The 22,787-nt window shown below is 45.0% G+C and overlaps 1 protein-coding gene across 2 annotated transcripts in view; it reads right to left on the bottom strand.

The window, feature by feature from the left end:
- KCNAB1 (potassium voltage-gated channel subfamily A regulatory beta subunit 1) overlaps positions 1 to 22,787 on the bottom strand; it is a 185,503-nt gene that overhangs the window by 28,688 nt on the left and 134,028 nt on the right. Inside the window, exons 4-8 of one of the 2 annotated variants that reach the window (XM_044432907.1) lie at positions 18,801 to 18,880; positions 15,196 to 15,240; positions 12,963 to 13,007; positions 7,244 to 7,287; positions 3,117 to 3,203 (exon numbers count right to left, since the gene is read on the bottom strand). In XM_044432907.1, coding sequence (XP_044288842.1) covers positions 3,117 to 3,203; positions 7,244 to 7,287; positions 12,963 to 13,007; positions 15,196 to 15,240; positions 18,801 to 18,880 — 301 coding nt within the window. The remainder of the gene's footprint in view (positions 1 to 3,116; positions 3,204 to 7,243; positions 7,288 to 12,962; positions 13,008 to 15,195; positions 15,241 to 18,800; positions 18,881 to 22,787) is intronic. The other variant, XM_044432908.1, reaches the window with a different exon arrangement.

The following is a 22,787-nucleotide window of genomic DNA, read 5'->3' as shown; positions in this document are numbered from 1 at the left end:
GGTGACACATTTCCCTCTTTTCTGAGAAGTCACTCTCCCCTCCAGCTATTTTATGCTTCAAAAAGAAGCGTAAAGTCTTGCCATTGTGGAAGCTGGGAGATGAAGGCTCCTTTCTTCTGGCCTCATCAAAGCCACCTAGGCAGTGCAGGGTTTTGTCCACTTATGCAATGCTATGTGCAGAAGACTTTTTCCTGCCCTTTACACTGTGCTGCCTTGAATCTCTGCTAAGGCACTTTTCTGAACCTTGTCCAAAGAAAAACAGGCGCTCAGAATTCCAAGCCATGAGTCTACCTGGATGGGAGAAATGGGTGTCCTGGAAATGTCAGGGCAAGCCAAACGAAACACAGTGTGAACCGCTGCAAGACACGTCAGCCAGCAAAAACTCTCTCCGGTGAAAGAAAGGGTGGTCAAAAAAACCAGCCACTTCCACACGCACATCTACGCTTATTGCCTTCACCTCACTAGAGCCAGGCTGAACTATGGCCCAGTTTGGACAACATGCCAGCCTTACCACAAGTCCTTTAACCTCAGATGAGCTGCTTTGCATTCTGAATATGTCATCCAAACCTCGTCACTGTAAGTTGAGGATTAAAGAACCCTTGTATAACCCAAGGTTTGTAGCATGGTTATGCAAAGCAGTTTAACGGTGGCTGGGTGTGGATGACCCACCAACCCCCACAATCACCCCATGTGTCATCGCTCTTCAGGCTTTAAACAGCCTATGGTGAGCCCAGCGTATGTTAGGTCAAAATCAGGTCAAAATCTGGGCCATCTCCATGGCTCTTGCTTCAGTGCAGACCTAGCCAAGGGGAACAGTAATTCAGAAAGCTGCTATATGAAATTGCTCATTATATAAATGATATAAGAATGATTTGTTCATTTGCAGATGTAGTTATACATGCATTGTCTGCAATCCTGTGTATGGCTTAGCATCTTCATTCCCACTGAGGTCGATGATTTTTATAGCTGTTATTGGACTTCAAACAGCCTTAACTATGTGCAAGATTTTAGGTCCGTTTTATTTTTCTCTTCATTACAATTGACCGGGCAAGAAGGTTATGTCTCCCCGCAAGATACAAGACATGCTATGCTCTGTGACCACATCAACCACTGGCAGATTTGCACTAGTCTCTGTCTCCGTCTCCAGCAAAAGCACTCGACCTTATAACTGCAGGGCACTGTCAGAAATCATCACATCAGAGCAACCTTTCAGAAACTGATATTGGCACTTGTTCAAATTTACACAGAGGAGTGGCACCCTTCTTTATAATTTCTAACATTGTAGTTAATTTGCAGGAAGAGTAATCTAGAGCTCAGCAAATCCGGACCCAATGCCTGTATTCAGTGCAGGAAAAACAACAACACAGTGCACAGAGATGCTACAACGTACATAGTGAACACAAAAGCCCCCTTAGGGCACATGCTCACACAGGAAAAAGTCGTATCTCCCAAACACTTCTTAGCCAGCATGGCTGGTTGGGGAATCCTGGAAGCTGTAGGACTTTTTCCTGTCTAAACATGCATAGGATTCCAGCTTAAGTTTTTGCGGACACCCTGCACTTCATCAAATACACGGAGTGTTAGCCTTAGTTTGGCAGATAGATGGGACATATACATGTGGTGGGACATCAAGAGTGTTAACACTTCTTCGATAAACAAAGCATATATTTGACTTTGGATGTGATTACAGCGCCAAGGATTGTATTTGCACAATGATGGAGGAATGAAGAGTTACCATGAAGAACTGATTTTAAAAAAGATACTGGACTGTGCGGAAATGGACAGACTGACTCTATCTCTTAAGGAAAAAGAAGATACATACTACTATCAAACCTGGGACTTTTTATCATTGCTTAGAGGAATGGAATTACATTTAGGGCTGAAATAAATAGTAATTGTAAAGAGAATAAGATTACAACCCAGTATGCCTGATGTCTTTGGAATAATCATTGTTTTAATTGGTAGAAAATAATAAAAAACTTGAAAACCAAAGAGTGCTAACACTTCAAGAATCTGATGGAGTGAGCAGTGCACACAAAAGTGGCCGTCATAACAATACGTGTTAGGCTTTGCTGAAACAGAGGGAAATGGTTTGGCATCCTGGTCCCTGCTGGCAAACCTGTCTGAGGACACAAGATGTGGTACAGCAGTGCCCACTGGTCCTGGCTGCCAGCACCAAGAGTCAGACCAACCCAACCTCCTCAGCTCCTGAGCGTGTTCTACTCCACTGAGATCTTTGGTGTTGAGCTTCTCTGGAGTCTGAAGGTTGCACACAACTGGCTGCATGCAACCTGGCTGTGGAAACAACACACCTTTTGTTGGCGCACCTTTTGCGAGCCTTCCTGCTTTCACCCCCAAAGACACCATCTGATGTTTGGTGAAAAAAGGTTGGTCAGATCTTGAGCATACAATAATAGGTGTTTTAAAGAGGCAAATCCATTTCAGTGCACGAAGCAACAAGCAGTTTAAAGCAGTAAACCAGTGGCAAAGAAGAGGCAAAGAGGAAAACAGTTTAGTTAGCACAGCCTGAACTTCAGCTGCCTACCTGGTTCCTTGGGTCATTTTGGGAAGTTCCTCACTTTCCCCATAACCACGTTACCACGGACATGAGCTGACCGTGTTGAATTTCCCACTGAGTGTAGAAGCCACTGGTTCTCAATTTGATTCCAAGAGAATTGGAGAAAATATTGTCATATTACATCTGACATTTTTTTAGTGTACTGGATGCTATGGGGCAGTGGGGTGGGAGAGGTCACACATGTCCAGTTTTAGCTTCTGTGTTTGTGGCTTGTAGGAGACCTGAAGCTGCAAAGAAATAGTAGTTTCCACTTGAAGCACAGCAGCTAATTTCAATTTGTTTGACTAAACCCAGAAAAAGAAGTATCCACAGTGCTGATCCCTGATTACACAAAGGGGTGCATGTGGATGTCCTCCCACAACCAAAAAAAACAAAAAGTAGGAGTATTATAGACGGTGAAGAACCAAGATAGAGATGTTTCTCATATCATTTGCCCTAATGGAATACTGGAAAAGAATCATTTTTATATCCTGACATGATCGGTACTTGAGCCAGGATCAATCAAGCAAAAAAAGCTTTTATTAAATCTCTCGCTAACCTTCCATCGGGGTGTTATTGTCTGGTCGATTTGCAAAGACGACGTCCACATACTCAAGCTGCAGCCTCTGGAGAGAGGCTTTCAATCCTAGAAGGAAAATAAGAGAACATTAGAAAGAGCTGAAGTGAGGTGTGAAGCACATGACAGGGAATTTGAATGGCCCAGAAATATCACTGCCCTAAATAAACCATCTTTAAATGTACAACAGGGAGCGATGATGTTATACTGTCTATTAAGAAGAAGGAAGCAAGGATAGATGCAGAATTTGTGGCCCTCCACAAGAATGTTTTTGGTTTGGTGATACTGAAATGTGGATTGACTAGACAAGCATTTATTGACTGTATCCTCCTGTGCCTGTCAAAACATAGTCACAGGGGACAGAGTTCAGAGCACGGATTTTGTTCTGGAGTGCATTTTAGCAAAATAATGTCAGAGGGATTGCAGGGAGGCGACTTGCTGCTCCCTATAGTTTTCTGCATTTGTATCATTCCACATATGAAGCCCTGCCACACTGGAAGCCTCTAGAATGGAAACCAAGGAAAGGCAAATCCATGCTCGTCTGTTATGTATTTATGATTATTTATTTATTTATATTTATTAAAAGCTTTTGTATGCTGTCCTATTATACAAGATCTCAGGATGGCTTACAGTATTTAACACTTTCAATACATAATAAAACAGAACAAAACAATAAATCACAAAACAAACAGAGCGACTAAACTTAAAAGCTGTTAAATTTTAAAATACTGTTTAAATAAAAAGGTTTGGGCCTGAAAAGAGTATAAACTTGGCGCCAGGCGTACCTCTCTGGAAAGTACATTCCAGAGTCTGGGCGCCACAGCAAAGAAGGTCTTACTCTGAGTTGATTACTTTTTTACTTCTCTTAGGAGGTTTCCTGGAGCAGGGCTTCTCCCATAGATCTTAAGGGGTGTGAGGGCATGTAGGGAAGGAGACATTCCTTCAGGTATCCCGGTCCCAAGCCGTTCAGGGCTTTATAGGTCAAAACCAGCACCGTGAATTGGGCCTGGACTTCAACTGGAAGCCAGTGGAGCTGGTAGAGAACCAGCGTTATGTGAGAGTAATGGCCGGTCCCCGTCAGCAACCTGGCAGCTCTGTTCTGCACCATCTGAAGTATCCGGACCATTTTCAAGGGCAGCCCCACATAGAGCGCGTTGCAGTGATCCAAGCAGGAAGTTACCAGAGCATGTATCACTGTTGCTAGGGAGTGCTCACCCAGCTAAGGACGCAGCTGATGGATCAGTCGAAGTTGTAGGAAAGCGCTCCTTGCCACCTCCACCACCTGGAACTCCAGTGACGGCTCTGGGTCAAGGAGTCCTCCCAAGCTGTGGACCCTGTCCTTTAGAGGGAGTGCTATCCCACCCAGAACTGAAATTCTGTACTTCCTATTGTGCAATTTATAGATTATGTAGCTATATATGGTATAGTAGAATAAAACAACTATATTAGAGTGGATTTGCACTTCGTTTCAGGATGAAAAATAAAATATTGCATTTTTTCCACTCCAAACAAATCTACTGTGAAAGTTTTCTTAAAATCCTCAAATTAAGCTGGAGGCTGATTATGTCATCTAAAACATCCATAATCAACCATGAGTGAAAAATAGAGATACTTTTTATCTTAACCATTGTAATGTATTGAGGTACATTTTCGCTCCAAAAAACTGAATGGAGAATAAGATTTCAGCGTGTGTACAGAGTTTTCTTTCTGATTTGTTTGTTTATTTCTCAAACAAAATTACCTTAATTTTCAACATTAATTTTCTCATTTTCTTTCTTTCCAGACAGAGGTTACATCATTTCATGGACTGAAATTATAGACAGTCTAAAAAGCTGGAGACAAAAAATGCCTCAAGGAATTGATTGTTTTTGTCCTTCTTTCATTGCTACCACTCTATTTCCTGGTAGATTGTGAGTTACCAAAAGAAAGAGACTGTGATTCAGAAGCAGAGTAAATGCGAAATCTTTACTTCAACACATGGCACCTTTTGTTCATATGATCTCAGGTGGCAGGTGCTGGGGAAGAGTTCTGCTTGAAATCTTGGAGGGTTGCAAAAAGTCAGAGTATACAATATTGTGCATTCTAGGATGGAGAGGGTTGAAAACCAAAAGGGGTGTGCGTTAAATAAAAATATCTGAAGATTTTTACTTAAAGTGCTTACCACTGGCAACTGAAAGTCAAATGACACATTTGAGTAACAGCACAGAGGAGAGTTATGCACAGTAATGATCTTTACCTTTGTGTAAGCATGCACAGGCCCAGACCCAGTTCAGAGGGGATCCTTGGTGCGCTGTGGTGCTAAACATCCCCATGCATTTTTTCCTGAAAATTCCCCCTCCATACAGGGAGTATAAAAGAAGGAAATAAAATCTCTCTTGACTCCAACTGATACGATTTTTCTTCTTGGAATTCTCCCTGCTCCTGCTGGGAATATCAAGGAAAAGGCCTAGGAGGTGGTCCAGCACACACAACCGGTAGAGCTGCCCCTTTCCAGCATGCAGCCTCTTAGCAGGAGGAATGCCACGGGTTGCTAGAGATGTGTGAGCACTCTGCCTTGAGGTTCCCTGAGCTCAGATCCCTGGACTCTGGCCTGCTTTCATAGGGCCATGAGTCTGACTCCCAGGACAGCACACTGAGCGTCTGCACGGGTGCTTCAGGGAAGCAAGTCCACATGACTGCTGTGAAAGAGCGTCCCTCTTCCATGCGGGTGACTTGCAGCTTTTGCGCTGAACGTGCTGCAGAAGAAGGTTGCTGGTTGTGCAACTGGATTTCTGCAAGGGTTTGCAGATTTCCTCTCTGCTTGCCTTGCTTCTTAAGTGAGGACTAAGCACAAGAAGAATTACAAGGCAGAAACATAGAAACAGAGTGAGTCAGAAGGGGTCTCTCAGGCCATCTAGTCTGACCCCCAGCTCCAGTGGCTCCACTCACGACATGCCCACCATGTGCATGTCCAGCCTATCCTTGAACACCCTCACCAGTGGGGCCTCAATCACCTCCCATGGAAGCCGATTCCATACCCTTGGGGTCCTGACTGTCAGGAAGTAAGATGAGGGCCAGGTTCTGGGAAAGACTGTCCCAACCCTACTTGATTGCCTATTTGCTAGTAGCTCAGGTTTAAGGTTCTAGTCCCAATTTGTTCAGGGAATGCACAGCCCTAAAAAAATTGGGACCAGGAAACCAGAGAGAGTGCCATCTCCTTTATCAACCTGCCTAGTCAGAAGCCATCAGAGGACATTCCCCCGATGGTTCCACATGTCGAGCTGGAGTCCACCAGGAGAAAAGCCTTCAGTGTGGTGGCCCCATTGCTTTAGAGCAGGGGTCTCAAACTCAACTTACCTGGGGGCCGCTGGAAGTAGGGTCTGGGTGAGGCTGGGCCGCATCAAGCGGTGGTGGTGGGCCGCTCATCCGGAGGCCGGCCCAGGCGCCACCGGCGCTTTGAAGGCCGCAGGGCCCCTCCCCCGTGCCCCACCCATCCCGGCAATTGGCCCGCGGGCCGCGAGTTTGAGACCCCTGCTTTAGAGTTTTCTGCATCTGGAGGCTGGGCAGGCACCAACTCTGTACTGCTTGCTGTACCTTCTGAGGACATCTATGTTCCATGAAATCTTTCTTCCTTACCAACCACAGTTTAATGTTACCTTGTTTCTAACATTTTATTTGTATTCTTTTATATGTTTTAGTTTATGATTGTTCTTGGCTCCTGGAATCCGCTTAGATGTGGAACAGCATACAAATGATGTCAAGGGATGAATGAATGAATGAATGAATGAAGAAATAACTGATTGATTATGGGTGTTTCCAGGCAAGGCTTTGATCATGCTCTTGCCTTACCTCATTTACAGAATGTCATGGGAAGTCCAGGCATGACACTTCCATTCACACCCCTCCCACGTCTTCCCACTGCTTCTTCCATCGTTGTTCTTAATGCCAACATTTCATTAAGGAGGAACAGGCATAATCACTGCCCGGTGCTTTCTAATGAGCAGGGCCAGGAGGCCTTCATCAGGAAGCACCCTATGATCATGGAGTTATTCCAGGTTTGAACTGAATAAATGTAAAGAAGTTTAAACAGTACAGAGGATTATAATATTCTCAGTTTTATTACTACATACCTTCAATAATGTGTTTTCTTGAAAGTCCTCTTTCTGTTTCAGCTCTGCCAAAAAAGGGAAAAAAAGCTGTACCTATATTTTTGTAATTTATATTATGATTTGCAAGTGGGATGTCTCAACCATGGTTGTTTCATAAAACATTTGACTAATGAACAATCAATTTAAATATTTAAAGCAGAGAAACAGATATAGTCAACACATATCCAAAGCCAGTACCGCTTGCTACATCAATATACTTATTTCTTGTTTAGAATATACCTTGTTTTGGCTTCAGCAATTACTTGCTCCTACAAAATAAATGGTTAGCTAAGGCTTAATGATCCAGCTTTTAGAATTCATAGCTAGCCAGCTGCACCAACCAGCAGAGTAAAGGACCGCAGTGGATGGGCATGGTTGTAATGCCTCTCGGTATTGATAGTCTAAAACCCTCTTGCTCAGAGCAGACTGTCTAAAACTGCATTGCTGTATGTCTTAGAATAGTGCCTTAAATGACTTAGATGCCTTCAAATCTCAAATAATAAAGTTTCCCATTTGTGGGGAGCATACAGCAAAGAGCCTCTTCTAGAAATAACAACCAAGTAAATAGCAACAACAATAACCAAGAAACCATTTTATAGATAGGCTTACATGAATTCAGGATGTGTGTACACATGTGTGAAACCAACAGCCACCAACCCAATCAGATATGTTGATCAAAAAGATATGTTTGATCTTTGTGTGTGTGTGTGCATGCATGCGTGTTTTAATAGACTGCAAAACACGCACACCCACACACAAATCAACATATCTTTTTGAATGATGTTTTGTTTGGCTATGACAAATCATAGGCAGCTTAGCCTGGGGATTGTGGATTTATAGCACTTTAAAAATGGGCCTGCTCTTGTTTCAGAGTGATTTTTTAATCACTTTATTAAAATAGTAATGTTGACCTGAGCTTATGGTCTTGGACAGTTTCAAAAGGTGGGGTGTAAAAATCTTGAATAAAGACTAGCACACATTATCAATAAATCATGGCGATGAACTTTGGTTCAGCTGTTGGGGCAGGAGAGTGAGCCAAGGATGGGACTGAATCAAGTCTCCTTCTCCTGATTTTTTTAAAGACTTCCTGCACACAGTCCTGGCTACTGATTTGGGCTGAGAAGCCCCATAGGCAGGCTTGCTTTGTTTTGCTCTGCAAATCTCCAGCCGCAGGTGGAACTTCAGAGAGCTGCTATCTAGCTCAGGGGTGCAGTCCACACAAGGAAGATTTTGGAGAAGTTCCTGGGTGGACACTTTCCATGGAAGGGCAGAGCTGGAGGCAAAGTGAGTAGGCAGGCCAAAGGCAAAAGAGGTGAGACCAACATGCCCAAATAACAGCATGGTGTCATTTCAAGCAGACACTTGCCAGAAACTAAGCTTCCTCCCGCCCCATATATGGCATTTACTGTGTGCTCACGATTCTGTATGCACTCTTTATTTATTTAATTTCTACGCCACCCAGCGGCCAAAGCTCTCTTTAGATGGCATCATGATCTTCCACAGTCACTTCTTCAGAGTACTCACCCGCCACCCTTTTATTTTTTGAAAAGGAAGAATGAGCTATTACTTTACAGCAGGAAATGTTACTCTATCTCCTGGTGCATTTGCCCTATATCACTGTATTATAGTTCCACCTAGAGGTTGTGAACCAGAAAACCAGGAATGGAAAAGCTCTTTGTGCAAAGCTTGGAAGACAATCCAAAGTAGGTGTAACTACTACTGGCGCAACAAATGCATTTTGTAGGAAAGCCCTAAGTCTTAGGAGAGGCATTTCAACCTTACAATGGGGAACAGTTGGACAGAAACTCAGAAACCACCAAAAATAGGTGGTGGGGGAAAGGGAGTATGACCATTTGGGGAACCCAAACCCATTGTGATTCTTGGCCCAAGATCACCAAACCCTGTCCTAGGCAGCCGGCCATATAATTTAACCTTTCATCCATCTCTGTGTGCTTAAGATGTGCTGGAGTGCAAGTTGCATCAGCCCCAGTGGCCATGATCAATGAGTGAGGGGACTGGAGCCTGGAACATCTGGAGGGCACCATGCTGGGGAAGCCCCATAGCCCCCTCTGTGCCCCATAGCCCCCTTGAGGCTGCAATTCTCTACCCAGCTGCCTGGGAGAAGGAGCACTGCACTATAATTCCATTTACACCGGCACTGTCCCCGCCCCGCCCCGCCACAAAAGGGCAAATGTTACATGCACAGCATTTCTTCTCCTACATGTCTACTCCCAGTGGCTCTGACTTAGTGATGACTAAATTCTGTTGGGCTGAGGAATTAAATAATGAGGGGTTGCTGAACTCCTGCCTCATTTTCAAAATCTATGGAAAGTTAAATTGGAGCCAAGGCTGCAGGTTGGAATACAGCCTGACAACCAACTTTACAGGAGGATTTCAAAGATGTTTCACAAGTTACCAGAGTTCAAAGCTATATTTTAAGTTGCTTCATCAGAAGAAAAACCTTTAAGCTAATTAGCTACATTCCTACATATCAAAGAGATCACTGCCTTCTCTACAGAGTCAGGAGGTGGTGTAAATGGAACTGGAGCAGGAAAGGGCAGTGAAGAATACGTTTTTTCAGGAGGGCATCTAGTTCCCTAAAAGTCCATTCAAAACATGTAGCGTATCCAAGGGTCTCATTAGCATGCACTTCAGAGGAGCTTCCTTTTGCTTGCACTCATTTTCTCACCCAGCATGAATGCAGCAGCATAAAGAGGAGCAGTCTTGTTTGTGGACTGCACTGCACTGCAAGCAAAAATATAATTTGGGCAATTTTGCTTTCCCAGATGCCTACAAGCTATGAATACCAGAGGAAAGGAGTGGCCATGTGATTTTGTTTCCCTTTTGCCTAGCGAGCCTACATCAAATGCTCCCTCCTCTTTCCCCCATTTGTCTGTAACTCTTACTGACAAGCTCCTCTCCTCTTGCCTCCTCTTCTGATGCTGTTGCCCTGTGTGGAAGCAAGGGAGGGAAGAGAATGTGACGCAGCCCACCCAGTTTCCCTCTTCTAGGACTCTAGAGCTGCTCAAAGGAAAACAGACAGGGGTAACTTGCCTAGACCCCTGCACAGCGCCTGCTGCCACCTTCACTTCCTTTGCCTATTGTGCATGCGGTAATTTTTGCATGTGGTCTCCCAACTTTGCACACTCCTGCATGGCTCCTTGCGTGGGGCAGCAGGTGGGTCCCCACATAACATCTTCAGGAGGCCATGTAAACCTGGAGCCTGGAAGTCCCCACCTGTGTGCATTTCGCGGTGGTGATGAAGATCTGCAGAGGAGAGGGAAGGAGGCTGGGAGCTGGTCACTGTTCAGATATAGGATGAGCTGTGGTCCCCTTGCCCCTTTCCTCTTTTCCAAGGCTGATTTCCAGCCTCAGGGAGACAGCCAGTGTGTTTTTCCTGTGCCACGCGTGTGGGGGCAGAGGACTGCTTGGCATTTGGAGTCTAGCCCCAGGACCTTGGAGTTAAGGCTTTGAACAAGTCTCTCCCCCTGCCAGACAGAGTCTTACTCTAACTGATGTAAAAAGCAGCTTGAGCCCAATACCCATTTACTAAAGAGCAATGGGAAGATACATATTAGATTGCACATAGTATCTGAAGTGAGAAATCCAGAACATTATAATGTACTAACTTGTCTTGTGCAGCATGCTAGAGGTATCTGAGACTTCTGAACTTCTTTCTATAACTTCGTCTCTTCCACCCTTCTTCTGTTTCTTCTCTAGTGTGTGTTTTCAACTGCAAGCTCGCTGGGACTTGTTTACTGGGACTCAGGCAATCTGGGCTCCAGTCCCCACTCAGCCATGGAGCCACCTGGGTGACTTTGGGCCAGCCACAGACTCCCAGCCCAGCCTATCCCACGGGGTTGTTGTTGTGGGGATGATACCGAGAGCAGCAGGAAGAGAATGATGTAAGCTGCTCTGAGTGTGTAACTATAAACTAGCTAACTAAAGTGGCTTGGCCGTGGGTGCCCACTGATGGCGTCTGGGAGTGCAGGGCTGCTGCAGTGGGGCAGGGGAGGTCAAGGGAAGGGGCTTTGTGGTTCACCACAGAATTGGGCAGCCAGAAGGTCGAAGAAGGCAGTGACAGGCCAGTTCTGGGCATGGTGTGGAGCCATGACTCTCTGTACGCTTCTGCCATGCTGTCCAGTTCTTCAAAAGAAAAAAGTTGGGGTCAAAATATAATAAATAGATAATAAAAAGGGGGAAAGAAAAGGCTGCCTAGATAAATTGTGCTGTGCAAGATGTAGAGCCGTGGAAACTGCAGCCAACACGCTGGACTCATGCAGGTTACGAGGCTTATGATCACTGGATGGAGAGGGCAGGGGACTGCGCCCTTAGGCCACTGTGTCATAAGGGTGTGCACTGGCTGTGTTTGTGATTTCAGTGCTCAGGAGAAGTACCACGTTGCACTACATTTGCCAAGATTTTTGGTCCTCTAGGCATAAGAGTTGGGATAGGGTTTGGAATGGAAGCTGCTCTGAAATTGCACATTTAATTGTGTTTCAGTCTTCAAGTCAGATACTGCTACCGTGAATTTTATTCTTCCCTTTGAAAATAGCTAGAGAGATTTAGCAAGACTTTGACTGTGAAACTTGCAAGTGTGTTGTGAAAATGTGTGTTAAATTCCATCTGGAAATTTCAATATTCAGAGAAGGTATCCTATTTCAAACAAGCAATTGGAATGGGAATGAGTTCAAGAAGGCCTTACCTAGCTTGGACAAAAATTAAAGTGCTTCCCAGCAACATTTGAATCATGCAATTGCCCTGTCTCATTCATATCTTAGCTCACTCTCCTCCCACCACATCTTCCAACTTTGATCATTTCATAAAAAAGGAGTATAGGAAGTAGGAAACTAGTGGCTTGATATCACTTACATGATATTGCCAGAAGCTGTCTGGAAGCACCTTAAGATCAGCAAACCTTGGGATGGGCATTATGATGGAAATACGAAATTGCCTGCCCAGTTTCCTTCATAATGCTAATGGAGCTTAGCTCACTCTCCTCCCACCACATCTTCCAACTTTGATCATTTCATAAAAAAGGAGTATAGGAAGTAGGAAACTAGTGGCTTGATATCACTTACATGATATTGCCAGAAGCTGTCTGGAAGCACCTTAAGATCAGCAAACCTTGGGATGGGCATTATGATGGAAATACGAAATTGCCTGCCCAGTTTCCTTCATAATGCTAATGGAGTAGTGAGAGTATTTGCAGAGAAGCATCCACTGGGAGGAAAGACTTGGGTGTAAAGTTTCCCACTGACCCATTTCCCCCTGCAAAATTATTGTCTCTCGGTGCTGGAACTAAGCCTGAGTTAATGTGCTACCTTTCATGTGTGAAGCCAAGGGCAAGTGTCCCTGTGGAAAGAAAGAACTGGGGGACATAAGAGGGAAGCAGTGTCCCCATACAAGCCCCAAGTTCACATTTCTTATGTAATTTAAGAACTGCTCAGAGAAGTTCAGCTGTTGGGCAGTATAGGAAATAAACAAGCACACACAAACATATAAAATTAGGAAGGGGTAGTAGAGAATGGCTCAGCAAGAAAATGTCCAGCTCTGTGCTCAGGTTTTAAAATGGAAAGCTTTCCTTTTCATCTTTAGAAGAAGAGAAATTATTTTTGTGCTTTACCAGCGTACACATTTATGCACATATAAAAAATATATAGATTTCTTTCTACAACACAGTGGTTAAAAATTAACTTACTTTCCTCCCCAGTAGAGCTTTGTTGTAATCACCAGACTCGACCTCCTGAACAAAGAAAATGCATTAAGATTTTAAAATTGTTTCAAAACAGATTGTGGAATAAGCACCATGTTCAGTGACTGCACCTTTCCTAATGTGACCGTTCTTTAAATTGATCCATATAGCAGGCCAAACCCTTCTGCATCTTAAAGAAGAAAGGCTAGTCAAAACTGCAGGCACAACCTGTTGGCCCAGACATATACTGCATCTGGCATTTCTGCTGCAATTTTCCTCTAAAAGCAGCCACAGTGGCGGTGCTGGTGGTAAGTTGGTCCTGTGCTGGCAACAGTCTTTCTAGGGACGTAGTTTTTGTAGGCGCTCGTGTGCGTTTTACTTCCATTCTTGTTCAGTTGATTATTGTACTATTTTTTTTACAAAAAAAAATAAAGAAAGAAAATCCACCCACTGGAATGATCTGCAGGCTTTAGAAGTAGAGGGCACTATCAATGTGGACAGTGACATTTGAAGTTTTCATTGGAATATATTCAACGTTAAGTTGCAAACAAATGAACCACAGGCAAGATTTCTAAAAGGCATTTTAGGGCATTTGGTTTCAGTTACATGTTTTGCTTCATAATGACTGGAGATATTGTCTCAAAACATGATCACAGGTTGCCTGAAAGAGGAAAGAAGGGCCCCATCCTGCACCTGAACAGCATCACTGATGCTCAAGCCAACATTCTGTCCTTCCTGGTTCCATTCCATTCCTGCTCCTGTCTACTGAACTCTGTGAGAATCACATTCAAGGAAACATGTTCAGGAATTGGGGTATGACCATTGACTTTGGTGGAGAGATTCTAAGCACTGGGTTAACCCTCTGCCACTGGAATAAAAGGAACGGAAATGTGTTTAGCAACCACATTCCAAGAGCCAGCATACATGTTCCCAGGGGATCTTTGCAAAACAGCACTGCATGCAAGTGTAAGTCCTTAATCACCTGAGGTTGGGAGGTCAACAGGCAGAAGCAAAGAGTTGTTTTGCTCGCTTCCCTTGAGCGTGGGACCTGAGGGCATGCATTGTGGCTATCCTCTTTCTCAATCTTCTCAAGCAGAGATGGGGAAGAGCCCCTCACCACTAAAAGGGTCATTTGAGGAGGAGGGCAAGGCCAGCAGATGTGACTCCCCTGAATCACTTTCCTCCCAAAGGCTTCTTTTCAATGCCAAGGAAACAACCCTGCTTGCCTTCCTCCAACCCCAATTCCCATCCTGCTCTTTTTGGCAACCACGAAGCTTGTGATTTTCTCCTGTGGACAATTCTCATGGAATGTGTCCACCTCATCTCCACATTGCAGTGGAGTTCCATTTCGCTCATCAATCATTCGAACAGACCAGGCTCAGCATCAAGAAACAGAGTCCTGGAAAGAAGAATGGGATCCTACTGAGAAGGAGCCTCCTCAGCACCTTCCTTGCTTTATTTTGGCCTGTGACGCTCCAGGCTGTCGCTAAGTACAGAGTTCTTGTTGGTGGGAGAGTTCAAGGGACTAGGAAAAGCCGTGCCATGGCCAGCTGCCGCACAGGGCGATGCCCCAAGTGATTGCATCTCCGCCTCCCATCCAGGCAATGCAGTAAGCTCTGGAGCAAAGGTTCAGTGGCCCCCAGCTGCCCTGCTCAGGCCAGACTCTTCCACAGAGCACCAGCAAAGAACAACTGGAAACTGCAGTGCTAGCCTGGATTTGAAGGGGCTCTGCAAAGCCTGCGCGAGCAAAAGCTGGCGGCTGGGGCTCCTCTACAGGATGAGTTACCTTGCTGCTGTACAGAAGCTTTTTCCATTTTCACTGTGGAAGAAACGCGTGTCCTTTGCATGGGGCTTTTTCCCTGGGGTTTCTATCACCCTGCTTGTCCATATGGGCTATTATTCAGTCACAAGGCAGCACTGTGGAATGGTGGATTATTCATCTTTTCATGAGGCTTTTGTTCTGTTTTGTCATGATTTACAATTTAATACCAGATCTTTCTGGCTTTAAACCCTCCTACAAAATGTCTGGAAAAATTGGGAGAGGGCTTGGAGGGCAATGGCAATGGCACCATGAAAAAGCCCCTCAAATTTCCACGGGTGAGGAATCATGAGTACACAATCAATGCCTCGTGCAGAGCAACCCCCAGAGTTTGCTCGGAAAGCCTGAATTCTATCACCCTGGTTCCACTGTTAAGCTGAAACACTCGCCTAGAATTGAATGTCTAGATTGTTACATTACCTCCAGCCTTTCTTTTTTATGATGTTTCCCAAAATCATCTCGGCCCTGTAGGGAAAATTAAAAAAAAAAAAAACAACAGCATTATTTAGAATGAGTGTTTCTGAAAACAAATCTTTGTCCCCACTGAGAATGATGCTTACAGTTACTGGCATCTATTCCAGACATTTGTTCATGCAAAGTATCAGTTTTAAGGGCACAATTCTATGTGTGTTTGGACAGAAAAATGTCCTATAACTCCCAGCATGGCTGGCAAGGAAATGTTGGGAGTTGTAGGGATTTTTTCTGTTTAAACATGTATAGGATTGTGTCCAAAGTTACTTGCACAATTTCATAAAAAGATAGTGTGCAAGCCAGCTCTAATTCTACCCCTTTTTCTTTATTCATTGATGTACACCCCACCTTTCTACCAAAATATGGCGCTCAAGGTGATTAACCTGGTTTGTACAACACAGGGTGGATTGTTACCCACCTTTGTATGTGCCAATTGTGTGCTGCCCAGTTTCTTAATGGCTCTACCAATCCATCTTTTAAAAGCCACACAGAACCTACAAAACATTGTACTGTTACTGGGGGGTTTGTTAACCTTCCCACCCAGCCACTCATTTTGGTGGGTCTGCAAGTCACAACAAACCATGCCAGGTGGAGAAACTGGACCAGATGTGCCTGGATTGTGTGGGTGTGCTTGTGGGGCTGAACCTTAGGGCTAGAGCCCCTGCTTTGCATGTAGGTCCCAATTCCCTGCCATTTCCAGGTAGGGGTAAAAACCTCACTGAAACCCTGGGCAGCCACTGTCAATCAGTGCCAACAATAATGGGCTAGCTGAACCCAGGATCTGCCTGAGCATAAGGCAGCTACCAAAATTCCTAGGATCCTGGCTGTGTTTGCAGCTCCTTCTCTCCTCCATCTGAACAAGCCAGCAGACAAACTAGGAAGTGGTTGGCTTAATATCTTGGCTTGTTTCAATGTTGTGGACCATAGTTGACCAGTCTGGACAAAATGAGAAGCTTCTATTTCTGTTTGTTCCCCAGTTTGCTCAAGAGGAAGAGTGAAAGGGTTGTGTGTACAGTCCTCAAGTTTCATTCCTGTTTCAGCTTAAGCCAAAATTTGATGGTCCAAGCAGAGCTGTTGTGTCTGACAAGAGGAGCAACATAAATACCACACTTGTTAAGTCAATTGGGAGTAAATGGCCTCTCTCTCTCTCTCTCTCTCAATTGCTGTCTGTAATTAGGTCATTCTCTTCTATCTAAAAATGTCAGAGTTGGTGTCCATGGAGAGTGAATCATTCCCATTTCAATTTAGGCAGAAAATGTCACCTAAAGCATCTGGGTGGAAAATATAAACAAAGTATAAGCCAAACTTTTTGAGATGCTTTGGTTTGGGACTGCAGAGAATGCAATCAGTTTTACTGAGCCCGAGCTGCCCTGCTCAAATCTTGTTTATATCAGTCTTTATTTTCAGAAACAAACTGTAATATAGAGGGCCTAGTCATGTGAATGGTGAATCATTTAAATTGTCTTCTTCCCTCTAACTCAGGAGGTGCTGGACACCCTTCAGTCTGAGGACCATCTTATAGGGTCTCCCAGGGCAGGGCAGGGCTAAAGGAAAGGGGCCAAAAGTACTGACATATTTCAGCTTAAAGCTCTTACTGCCAGTAACTAAGCCTGAAGAAACTTTCCAGAATGAAAAGACCTGCACAAAAGGGAAGAAGCCACCAAACATTCTGCGGGCAGAGGAAAGGGAACATAGTCATTTGGGGACTATTGTGTGTGTGTGTGGGTGGAGGGGGGAGGCACATCAGGAGCCCAAGGAGATCAGATTTGTCCCTACTCCAAGATTCTGTGCCACTGGTCTAATGCTGTAGCCCTTGCGGTCATTCCACAATGGTTTGGACTAGCTCTAGTTTTCCAGTAGTGAAAGAAAATGGCTTTACACCTGCCCCAAGGCACTCTTTGCTGTCTTTCCTGCTAAGATCCAGGGATGATCTCGTGCACTGAAAAGCAGATTTTAAACTAAAACCTGGTGGGCCCTGGCTCAAAGTAAGCACTGGCCAACCACGGCAGCATTTGAGCTACTAAGCTCCTAACCCCACTTGTGTGTAGAGATGCTGAAGGATCTATGGAGATCCAAGCATCTGGGACAAGCCCAGTCTAATAGTAGAGCAAAAACAGTGTCCACAACACCAGCTGCATTTCTCAGGCCTGGCAAAAGGGGAATGTGGGGTGGGGAGGGGAGCTGGTGGGAGCAGGGCATGCAGCCTGAGATGTTTGCGCTACTCAGGTTCACTTTGTGTAGTGTGCCAGTCAGGAGAAAAGCAGTGCATGAGTTTCGCATCTGCTAGTTTGGGCTGATGCTGCTTCCTTCCTTCCCTGAGCTTCAGGATCAGTAGAAAGCCATCTGTTAGCAGACCTGGAAAGAGCACTCAAAGGCATAACTATTTTGGGAGATATTTTGACTTTGGCTTGGCATGTTCTGCTGTAGTAGGAAGCAGGCTTTGAAAAAGAGTGACTGTGACGTTCGTTCTGTCAATCTCTCTTTTGTCTCCTTATATTGGCTAGGAAACAGAGCCCAGCTGCACTAAGTTTTCCAGGCACAGGGGCACCTAGAAGAATGTGGAAAGGGCTGTTCTCTGAAGATAGAAGAAACAAGTTCAAGACCTTGCAATGGAATGGCAGACACAAAGCCAATTGGGATTAATTAGGTGTGGTGAAAACATGCTTTGTAACCTGACCTAAGGCAACATTCCTCAGCTGGAGCCTGCAGATGTGTAGGCTGGAAGGATCATAGGAATTGTAGTTCAGTGCATCTGTAGGATCCTAGGTTGAGAAATGCTGGTCTAAGGGTGTCTCCTAAAAATGTTCTTATAAGAATAGTCCCAAGGACGGGTTTGCTAGAATGATTTCTTTTTGTTTTGCCGGCTGCGCTTTTGATACTTTAAAGACATGATAATAGAGGCTACAGCACACAGGGCTTCCAGTAAAAGCTAAGGCTGTCACTGAAACAGGCAGACATTTCCCTGCAATGTGTACTGTAAGGATACACACTTCCCTGTTAGTGGCAGCCAATTACAGGGGAGTGGAGACAGCAAATGAACACATTTCTTCCATTTTCCATCCACTTTAGCAACATAGGAAGCTGCCTTTTCTTGATCCGGAGGATAGTCTGTCTAGTTCAGTACTGTGGCTCTCCAGCAATCCAGGCAGGAATATTTCTATCCCTACCTGGGGAGAAAAAAAATCTGGGGGAACTTCTACATGCAAAGCATGTGATCTAGCACTGAGCCAGCTCATGTTTTAAACCAAGTCAACACTTGCTTATGGATGGGAAGAATCATCAGCACAGACATAGAGCCAACTTCACCGTGCCCATGAAATGGCAGCCACCTAATAAAGTCCATCCCCAGGCATTTCTAATGCAAGCTTGCTAAGCCACAAAGTTGCTATGCAGTGACCATCATTCAGGTGCCACGCTAGGCTCAGTTACGCCACTCTTGCTGCCATGCTGCTCATACAGATGTTTCCTGAGGGTTCACATCTGCCCTGCGGCTCTAGCAGACCTGGGACTTGGTTCTTTTAATTGGATCCAGTACAGTAAGTGCAAATAATTACTTTCCAGCTGCATACACCTCTGCCGTGTCAAACAGGTTTACTCCACTCTCATACGCAATCGTCATTAGCTGCTCAGCAACCTTTGGGGAAAAAGACATGATATCAGTCTAGAGAATTTGAAATTTCTCCAATCACCCCCTTCCACGTTTCTCTGCAAGTGACTTACAATAAAATAGGTTAAGAATCAGGCTTAATTTTTAAACCAGGGAGAGCAGACAAGGAATGTGGAAGCCCCAGAAAGAAGAGTGATTTAAGTTAATTCAACACCATTTTTTGACTACCGGTGTGCACAATAGCAATGGTGATCAATTTGTCCAGTGGCCACACATATTTCTACAGCAGGTGAACTGGGATGGAGCGGGATGCGGAAGCTCTGCCCCTGAGGCTAATCCAGCCAGGGGAGGCCCTGGCTTCAACCCACAATCCCTGGAAGGTTCCTCCAGAGCATGGGGCTTATCCTGCACATCCCAGCTTGAAGAAATCCCCACTGCTATCTCCACACTCAGATGGGGGAGAGGATGCAGGAGGCCAGCCAGGTGGGTTATTGTGGGGCATGCCACCCTCATGGGCTGGCACACTGCACAACCCAGAGACCTGGCCAGGACCGGGGGAAATGGGGACCGTGGCCCTTCCTGCAGCTCAGTATGAGGAAATAGGTGAGAATGTAGCATGAGGATCCCTTTTTCTATAGCAGCCCCTCCTGAGGACTTTTTAAAAATCCTGTTTGGAAATAAAAACAATATCCTAACTTAGGAGGCCTGAAGGTCCAGCAGATGGTATTTTGAGACTCATAACCCTGGCTCTTAGTTTATTTTATGCTTCTGTGAATATGCCATGCAAGCAGAAACATATTCAAAAGCAAAAGGCAGCACCGTGAGAATGTCAGCTTTCTCCTAAAAATAGAACACTGATTTATAGCCCTTCTGGCTGCAAAAGGAGCTAGAAACACTTGATGAGATTTTAAAAACTAGAGCAGGGAACTAAGTAGGCCTTCCAACCAGGGAGGCCACTAATACATTACCAAAGAAGAGGAAATGAATCACCAAGAAGGAGGACAAAAGAGGAGAGCAATTTACATATGCAAAAGTACAGGTGGAGATGCCAATTTAGAATTCATAGCAGAAATCTAATCCATTTTGCCAAAGAAGGAGAGACTGACTAGGTGGCGTGTGTGCCATCTGCTGTTGTCCAGGGACTCAGTGCTGCCCACTTCCTCCTGTTCGCCCATTCTTTTGCTGATTGATCTGTAACCCAGATGGCTCGGACAGCCCATCAAAGAAAGAACACACAGACGAGGGTCATCTGCCTTCTCTCCAAAATGAGGACTGTCTCCTATAAAGTAGAGCACCCAACCACCCTACTTTCAACATTCTGTGGTGGCATTTCCATCATGGTCCTTGTTCTTCTTCATGGCTAAGAGAAGCAGTATGAATACATGCATGTTTGGATAATGCAGAACCAGCGTTTTGTTGGAGTGTTGCATGTTTACTCAGAAGCAAGTCCCACTGAATTCAATTATGCAAATATCTGTGAGGCAGCCATATGACCTTTGCTTGGCCTGTGGACTGACATAGGATCTTTCCAGGCCAACAGTTCTCAGTGGCACCAGTCCAATGACCATTCTGCAGTTATTCCAGCTCTCTGTCTTCAATACTTTTTCTGGGATAAGAAAAATGATGGAAGAAGCAGTGGGAAAATATGGGAAGGTGAGAAATAGAAGACAAGGATGTATGGAAAATTCGGTGGGTGAGACAGGGCAATTGCACCATCTAGTCTTGTCTGGCAGCAGTCTCAGCATAGAGAGAAAATGCAGAAGGAAGAGGGAGGGCAGAAAGCCGCAGCAGGTTTTCCCTGCAAGGCATAGCTAGCAGCTACAACTTGTTTTTGTCAGTTTTTACTCTGATCTGGTCCAGATTGTACGCAAGATTGTGGGTTGGGGGAAATGAAAGGAAGGTGGTTTTAACCCTTCTGTGGGGCAGTCTGGCTTGGCGGCCTCTTCCCTGCAAAACAGCCCATCTGTGTCTTGGAGCACCGTTGGACAGCAGAAATGCCTGGTTCTCCCACCCGATCCAAGCTGGGTCCATAGCTGGAAGGAGGCAGAGTTCAAGCTCCTTCCTTCTTGCATGATGCTCCCAGGCTCCCTAACCATGTATAGGAATGAGTGCAGATAATCAAGTTGTTTCTGCTAGCTACAGTTTTACAGTAATGTCTGCTTTGGCCTTTGGTTCTCCATGGTTATGTGCAGTTGGAGCATTTCTATAGGAAATTGTTGCTAATTGCTGTATCTGCTCTCGGTTTCATCACAGAACTGAGTGCTGAGCTCTACGAGAAAAGCTTTTTTCTTCCTAGGTGATGTTGTGCTGTAGAGCAGAATCTGAATGATACAAGCAGGAAAATGGCTTTGCTTTTGGAAATAATGCTCCATCCCCCCCCTCACCCCCCCCAAAGCACTGTTAAAAATGGAAGTGAAACTGCAAGATCATAATGCCATCGAAGAAATGATGAAAAAACAAAAAATGCTTCAGGTAGAAAAGCTCTCAAGTGCAAACCAAGCCTGGTGAAAATGATAAAAGTTCTAACCAGAGTGGGTGTAAACTACTGCTGATCAGTAATGATTGAAAAAGCAAAAAGAGTACACCTCTCAAAAGCCCCAGTCAGCATGCCCAATGGTCAGGGATTACGCTATTTGTAGTCCGTCTGAAAGGCTTCCTTTCCCTTGGGCAGATGAACTCCTAACACACAGTCAGAGGCAGTGTGGTGTAGTGGTTAAGAGCATGGGCCTTGGGTTTGGGACTCAGGTGATCTGGGTTCTAGTCCCTGCTCAGCCATGGAGCCAAATAGGGGTGCTTTGGGTCAGTCACAGACTCTCAGCCCAGCCTACCTCTCAGGGTTGTTGTTGTTGTGGGGATAAGATTGAGTACAGGAGGAGGAGAATGATTGAAGCTGCTTGGAGTTCTTTAAAAGAAAAAAGGTGAGATAAAAATGTAATAACTACATAAGAGCTATTCCTTCCTATAGCCACTCTTGGATGACCCACTGAAGACAGCTATCTTTCTTTGCTCCAATCTTTAGTTGATCTCGCTCTTCGAGCAACAGGGGATAATATTTCATACCTGATCAAGACCATGTTTACACTTCATGATAAAATGTTGTTCATTGGCAGCAGCAAGTCTCAGGAATGCACACTCCTACTCAGCCAGGACTTCAGAAGCTTCGCTTCCATGTTTAGTTCAGCCATTTCATCCGAACTGGACATTGTTATGACCTCACAACAAACCCTTGGTTCACACATCATGCTCAGCCATCTACAAAGGAGCCCATTGTGGCTTGCTGAATAAAAGTGGGAGAGATGAGGGTGCCACAGGCAGCGTGTCCCCTCAGTCCCACTCGCGCACAACCACCCATGGCTCGTTGCTACATATAAACCAGGTCTTTAAACAAGCCAGCTTCAAAGTCAATGGTTGCCGGTTTGGCTAAATCAGGACGTTTAATAAAAGCCATAGCAAGAGTTTCCAGAGTCCTTCTCCCAGCCATGTGGGTCGAGAAACAGGACACACCAGCCTGAGTCTCAGTGCAGTGCGTGCACATCAGAACAAAACATGCTTTATCATGATGCATGCATGCAGGCAGACGGACGGACGGACGGACAGAACAGTCTAGTCCAGGGCACAAAGAGGATTTCCAGAAATTTTGAATTTCAACCCACAGCATTCGTGACCATTGACAGTGACTTCTGGGAGTTGTATTCCAAACATCTGGAGACCTATCTCTGCCCACCTCTGCCCTAGTCCATGAAAGCTTCTGTCAAAACATGTACCTCAGTCTTTCAGGTGACACAGGAACCTTCACTGTTTTTGCAGACTTCAGTGGGACTCACCGCCTAAGACTGCAACCGAGCATTGCAGAGATATCATATGCGTTCAGAAGTGCGTCCCAGTGAATTCAGTGAGGCTTTCTCCCAATTAAGTGTGGCCAGCACTGCAGCCT

The sequence above is a fragment of the Varanus komodoensis genome, unplaced genomic scaffold (assembly GCF_004798865.1).
Source record: "Varanus komodoensis strain SLA01 unplaced genomic scaffold, ASM479886v1 scaffold25, whole genome shotgun sequence".
NCBI lineage: Eukaryota > Metazoa > Chordata > Lepidosauria > Squamata > Varanidae > Varanus > Varanus komodoensis.
This window is presented reverse-complemented; position numbering and strand designations above follow the sequence as displayed.